This window comes from Polistes fuscatus, unplaced genomic scaffold, assembly GCF_010416935.1.
Source record: "Polistes fuscatus isolate 324 unplaced genomic scaffold, CU_Pfus_HIC Scaffold46, whole genome shotgun sequence".
Taxonomy (NCBI): Eukaryota; Metazoa; Arthropoda; class Insecta; order Hymenoptera; family Vespidae; genus Polistes; species Polistes fuscatus.
This window is the reverse complement of record NW_025113125.1, coordinates 123,934-130,805: the sequence shown is the minus strand read 5'-3', so window position 1 is coordinate 130,805 and position 6,872 is coordinate 123,934. Positions and strand designations below refer to the sequence as shown.

General features: G+C 46.5%; 2 protein-coding genes across 2 annotated transcripts; both read left to right on the top strand.

The window, feature by feature from the left end:
- Nucleotides 1-1,154: 1,154 nt before the first annotated feature.
- LOC122521745 lies at nt 1,155-3,142 on the top strand. Its single transcript, XM_043642502.1, has 2 exons — nt 1,155-1,270; nt 1,384-3,142. Exons 1-2 carry the CDS (start codon nt 1,155-1,157, stop codon nt 3,140-3,142), a joined length of 1,875 nt encoding a protein of 624 aa, XP_043498437.1.
- On the top strand, nt 3,075-6,600 carry LOC122521754. The gene has a single exon (XM_043642510.1). It carries the CDS (start codon nt 3,283-3,285, stop codon nt 6,325-6,327), a length of 3,045 nt encoding a protein of 1,014 aa, XP_043498445.1. The 5' UTR covers nt 3,075-3,282; the 3' UTR covers nt 6,328-6,600.
- The last annotated feature ends 272 nt before the right edge of the window (nt 6,601-6,872 follow it).

The following is a 6,872-nucleotide window of genomic DNA, read 5'->3' as shown; positions in this document are numbered from 1 at the left end:
TACTGCTTTTTTGTTCACTCACAAATTTCTCTTATCCTCAGAATAGTAAAGATAACGTCTTTGTAAGTTTTCTTTAAAAATAAAAGAAAAATCTAGAGAAAAAACGTAAGGATCATTCTGAAAGTTGGACTAAAATTAAAAGTGTTCCTTTGTGTTCCGTCATTTATCGGAACAGTAGGGGGGTAAAAGTATACAACGGAGGATTTGGATAAGATGCACATGTACAAAGATGCTCGACCGGTGACTATGCAAAGAAATAAAGAATATTTGTTTAGGACCTTTGGGTTTTATTGCGTCGGCATCTAATCATAGAGCATAAGGACAAACATAGCAATCGCCAGGGTATCTTATTTCGAATTCCTCGATACGATAACGCAGTATATTTGAGCAGATGTCCCCACTCCAAGGTCGCATCGGAGCCCTGTGGTGGGATGTATCGTGGAGGGGGTGGGGAAGAGGGCAGTTACATGTTAGACGAAAAATAGTTAGTTGTCCATACTCGTTAGGCGGAATCACATCCAAGTGATCCGAGCAGCATTCAATACAACTAGTCAGTAACCCGAGGTTATTGCTAGTACTAAGCATCAAAGTTAGCATAGATCAGTATACAAGGCCCAAGCACCATACTGATCTCTTGGAAACGAGTATTAATAAATATTCACATTTCATTGCAATTTGAAGTGTATTATTTGGATAACTCCTTCCGTCCTTACAACGCGGAAGTGGAAAGAGACAGCAGTCTTTTTCCTATCAAGGTGAGAAAGCGCGTGCACGAAAGCGTGCACAGTACGGGAGTGGGAACCAGCACTACCGTACAACTGTACATTGGTTCTGCGAGTTGGATCAATCACACTAAATGGTCCTTCGAGCCGGAGCAATCGTACATTAAATGGTCCTTCGAGCCGGATGCTCTACGAAAGGTCGCGAACGATCAGCAAGCAAGTTCGTGAATTCAATCAACGAGAGCAGCAATAGCATCAACGCCGAGGAAGAATAGGAAAACGCAGGAAGAGGCAATACACGGTATCCAGCCACGCAGCATCAACACGAGCATCTGCCGTCGGACGGTATCGTTATCGGTAACAGGTCAGTCTCTTTTCCTTCTTAGCCTATCCTTCTCCTTCATTTAATATTGCTACTATCTCGGTACAAACATGGCTGAGCAATTAAGAGATTTACACATTAAACGGGGTCAGATAAAGGCATATATGACTAGGGCAAAGAGTCATATTGATAAACTAGCACAAACGCGTAGTACACCCCGCCTCAGGTTTCGTCGCGATGAGATCTTGGTCAAATCGCGTGAATTCGAAGAAGTGCAAACCAAAATCGAACTAATTGATGATACATCCGATCACAGTGTGGAACGTGAATCTTTTGAAGACGCGTTTTTACAATCATCGGCAACATCGACGAATTATTGGAAGATTGGTCGAATTCAGCGCATTCCGCGTCGACGAATGCACCTTCTCCGACGCAATCACAATTATCCGCGGGTTCTAACGGGCATATCAGGTTGCCGAAAATAGAATTACCACAATTCGGTGGATCGTACGAAGAGTGGTATTCTTTTCGCGATACTTTTAAGTCACTAATACATGAAAACTCGTCGTTATCGGCGATCCAAAAGTTCCATTATCTTCGCTCGTCACTAAAAGGCGAGGCGGCGGACATAACGCGGGCATTAACGATTTCGGACGTAAATTACGAAGAAGCGTGGAAATTGCTACAAAATAGGTACGACAACAAACGTAGGATAGTGCATACTCATATAAGGGGTATCATGGATATACCTAAGATTCAAAAGGAAAATAGCGTTGCGCTGCGCCAATTAGTTGACGCTGCCTCAAGAAACACAAGGGCACTTAGTGCACTGCAAAGGCCGGTCAATCAGTCGGATGACTTACTGGTATGCACGGTGGTAGACAAGTTAGACGCGAAAACGAACGAAGAGTGGGAAAGCAAGCTTTCACCGTCGGAAGTGCCCACCTTCGCACAATTAATGGAATTCCTGACGCACCGGTGTCAGGTATTAGAAGCAATCGCAAAACCACCAATGCCGCTCGTGACGAATCACAACCGACCGAAACCGCGCCAGGCATTGTCTTCGCAGGTAACTACAAGCATACTCGCGTGTCCGATATGCAAGGAAAGCCACCAGCTTTACAAATGCGAAAGGTTCAGGAAGATGCCAGTTAGGGATCGCGTCTCCGAGGCAAGGAAAAAAGGGTTATGCCTTAATTGCTTGCGGTCGACGAATCATTTTGCCATCGAATGCAATGCGAGTCGGTGTAAGGTGTGCAACCGGAAACATAACACCTTACTACATACCCAGTCAGAACCGTCGCAGGGTTCCACGGCCGTCGCTAACGAACGCGGCGAGTCAGACAGCGAAGCGGCGGTTGCAAACATAGGTCGCGGGTTAAAGGCAGCATCTCATCGAGAGGCGTTACTTTTAACAGCCAAGGTCAAGCTATTAGACGTAAATGGAAAACCAATAACCGTTCGGGCATTATTGGATTCGGGGTCCCAAGTAAACATAATAACGCGTAACTTAGCGCAGCGTCTAAGGTTGCAATCAAAGGAATTCCGAGCGCCGATCGCCGGAATTGGTCAAATGACGACACAACCGCTACATCAAATAGAGGTTGTGCTCAAGTCCAACTACAATAACTACCGGAGAAAAATAGATTGTGTAATATTAAATTCAATTACAAAAAAATTACCAGCCGTATCTATGGACGGGAATAAACTTGCGATTCCCGGTAATATAAGGTTAGCGGACCCCGCATTCTACGAAAGTGCGAATATCGACGTGTTATTGGGAATAGAGGTCTATCTAGAGATCTTATGTACGGGCCAAATAAAGGCAACGCGTTCGCATCCAACGTTGCAAAAAACGCAGTTGGGATGGGTGGTAGGCGGCTGTTTGCGTGATGTAAAGGGCAGCCCCAAGGAGGTAGCATGTAACATCGCTACGCAAGTACAGGATGTTGACCAGTTGGTGTCGCGGTTTTGGGAACTGGATAACGTCGCGGATGTTCATCCGTTAACAGAGCAGAACGGTACTGCGAAGAGCATTTCAAGAGAACGTACAGACGTGACGCGGACGGTCGATTCGTGGTGCGCCTCCCCATCATAGAAGAAAAGATAGTAAGTCTCCAGGATAATAGGACCGCGGCATTGAATCGGTTTTTCTCCCTAGAGCGCAAGTTAGCTAAAAATCCAACATTGCGAGATGCGTACTCAAGCTTTATAAAAGAATACAGGGATTTAGAGCACATGCGGACGTTACCAGAAGATAAAGCAACTCCGCTAAGTACTTACTACATACCACATCATGCAATTTTAAACGAGAAAAGTGCAACGACAAAGTTGCGTGTGGTATTTGACGCGTCGGCCAAGTCGAAGTCAGGCATATCGTTAAACGACGCATTGGCCATAGGACCAAATATACAGGATGATTTATTTTCGATAATAGCGAGGTTTAGAACATACGCGTACGTGATAACAGCGGACATTCAGAAAATGTATAGACAGATCCGTGTCGACGAATCGCAGGTTAGCCTACAGAAGATATTCTGGCGTGATGATGTGCGAAACCCAGTGAGCACGTGTGAGCTCCTAACTCTAACGTACGGTACGGCGTCGGCGTCATTTTTGGCTACGCGGTGTCTAAAAGAGATAGCGGATTTAGAGGAGGGAAATCATCCGATAGGCGCGCAGGTCATACGACGCGATTTTTATGTGGACGACTTGCTGACCGGAGCAGATTCGATTGCGGAGGTTAGAGAAATACGCGATCAGGTAAACCAGGTATTAGCCAAAGCAGGGTTTAAATTGCATAAATGGGCGGCTAATTCGGGGAAAATATTACCGCACATTCCCGAAAAGGTCGATTCAAAGCAAATACTGAATCTAAATAAGGAAGGCGATATAAGGGCGTTGGGCGTCTTGTGGGATCCCAGCGATGATTCATTTCAGTATTCCGTTCCGATAGCGGCGCCAGTGCACCGAATCACGAAAAGGGTCATATTGGCATCGGTTGCTAAGGTATTCGATCCGTTGGGATTAATTGGGCCAGTCACTGTAACGGGGAAGGTTATCATACAAAGACTATGGCAAAGGGGCATACATTGGGATGAATCCATACCAATGGATTTAGAGACAGCATGGTTGCATTACGCGAAACAACTCCCAGTGCTAAATGACATAAGGGTCGAACGGAAAACTATTTGTAAAAACGCGAAGGAAATAGAGATGCACGGATTCGCGGACGCATCCGAAACGGCGTATGGGGCCTGCATCTATATAGTTTCGAAGGACGGGCGCGGAAACGGGAGCAGCAACTTATTGTGTGCGCGCTCGAGAGTAGCACCGTTAAAGGCGGTATCGCTACCGCGATTGGAGTTGTGCGCTACCGTATTGCTCGCGAGGATGATAAACAAGCTGACGACGAACATGCGCGTAGAATTCAGGAAAATATGTTGCTGGTCAGACTCCACCATTGCATTGGCATGGATAAGATCACCATCGCGAAATTGGACCACGTTTGTGGCCAATCGCGTGGCGGAAATTCAAGAGCGAATACCAAACTCGAAGTGGGGACATGTGTCTTCCGCCGAAAATCCAGCGGATTTCATATCGAGGGGGGTAACCCCAACAGAACTGTTAAGTCTGGATCTATGGTGGCACGGGCCAGGAATGGTCTTCGGGAACGCGACGGATACAGCGCCAGAAGTCCCACTCGAAGAATTACCAGAACGTCGAAATACGAGTGTCACGTGCACGGTCGCGATGATAGGCCGCGACCAGAGGTCGCGAGAGTTTTGTGATCGTATATTCAATAAATATTCGCAATTCACCCGACTAGTGCGGGTCATAGCATACTGCGGCAGGTTTTGCAGAAACGCGCGGCGTGCACAAACCAAGGACATCGGTCCGTTAACGGTGGCTGAAATCGCGCAAGCCAGGGAGCGTTTAATAAAGCTGTGTCAAGCGCAAGAGTTCGGCGAGGAAATAAGGGCAATAACAAAAAACCCAAGGATTATTGTACATGGTAGACTGGCGTGTCTTAAGCCGTTTCTGGATACCAACGGGATCATGCGTGTCGGGGGGAGGCTGCAAAACGCGGACATAGCGTACGGCAATAAGTACCCAATTGTGCTACCAAGATCGCACAAACTTACCGCGTTAATAATTCAGCACGAACATATAAAAAATTTCCATGCGGGCCCGCAACTAACACTCGCGGCGGTAAGAGAGAATTATTGGCCCATGGCAGGCAGAAGTACCGTCCGCGGAATAATTCGGAGGTGCGTAGTTTGTTTTAAAAATGCGCCGATGAATTCGAGATATGTGATGGGTAATCTACCGGAATCACGGGTTACCCCCTCGCGACCATTCACAAACACCGGAGTAGACTATTGCGGCCCTTTTTTGGTCAAAGAAGGGAGAAGACGGAATGCCAAATATGTAAAGGCATACGGTGCGATATTTGTATGCATGGCGACAAAGGCCGTGCACATAGAATTAGTAACAGACATGTCAACAGACTGTTTTATAGCGTGCCTGAAGCGATTTATGGCACGGCGGGGTAAGCCTGCCAATATATATTCGGACAATGGGACGAACTTCGTTGGGGCAAATCGGGCGTTAGGAGAGTTAAGAACGCAGGTTTTCAATGATATAGCAAAGGCCAAAATTAGCGATCAACTAAGTATTGAGGGAGTGGCCTGGCATTACATTCCGCCAGGCGCTCCAAATTTCGGTGGCTTGTGGGAAGCGGCAGTGAAGGCTGCGAAATATCACCTGAGGCGCGTGGTAGGGAATGCTTCCTTAACGTTCGAAGAGTTAAATACCATACTTACCCAAATAGAAGCAATATTGAACTCCCGCCCTCTATTACCTATATCCGCCGATCCTAGAGACCTAAACGCCCTTACTCCTGCACATTTCCTTATCGGAGACTCCCTGCTGTCGGTATCGGAACCGGACATAAGGGAGATAGCAATTAATAGACTATCACGGCTACAACTAATCGAGCAGCTGCGCCAGCATTTCTGGAAACGCTGGTCGAAGGAATATTTAAATCTACTCAACCAGAGGCCAGCGAGATCTATACGAACACGTGATCCACTACAGGAAGGCCAGTTGGTTGTCATTCGAGATGACAATTTACCCCCACTACGATGGCTATTAGGCAGGGTGGAGCAGCTAATAGCAGGCGCAGACGGAATAGTGAGGACAGCAATGATTCGAACATCTAAGGGAACCATTAAGCGGGCTGCAACAAGGCTGTGTGTTCTGCCAATAGAGCAGCCGTAGGCGGTCATAAAAATTGTTGTATTTAAATATGTTCAATGTATCTTTAAGGTGGTGCTTGGAAGCTTTGATTAGTCTTAGAATATACTGTATATAAGGTTCACTACATTCCAATTGTATGTTGAAAGGCAGGCCTTTCAAGGGGGCCGGCATGTTCCGTCATTTATCGGAACAGTAGGGGGTAAGAGTATACAACGGAGGATTTGGATAAGATGCACATGTACAAAGATGCTCGACCGGTGACTATGCAAAGAAATAAAGAATATTTGTTTAGGACCTTTGGGTTTTATTGCGTCGGCATCTAATCATAGAGCATAAGGACAAACATAGCAATCGCCAGGGTATCTTATTTCGAATTCCTCGAACGATAACGCAGTATATTTGAGCAGATGTCCCCACTCCAAGGTCGCATCGGAGCCCTGTGGTGGATGTATCGTGGAGGGGGTGGGGAAGAGGGCAGTTACATGTTAGACGAAAAATAGTTAGTTGTCCATACTCGTTAGGCGGAATCACATCCAAGTGATCCGAGCAGCATTCAATACAACTAG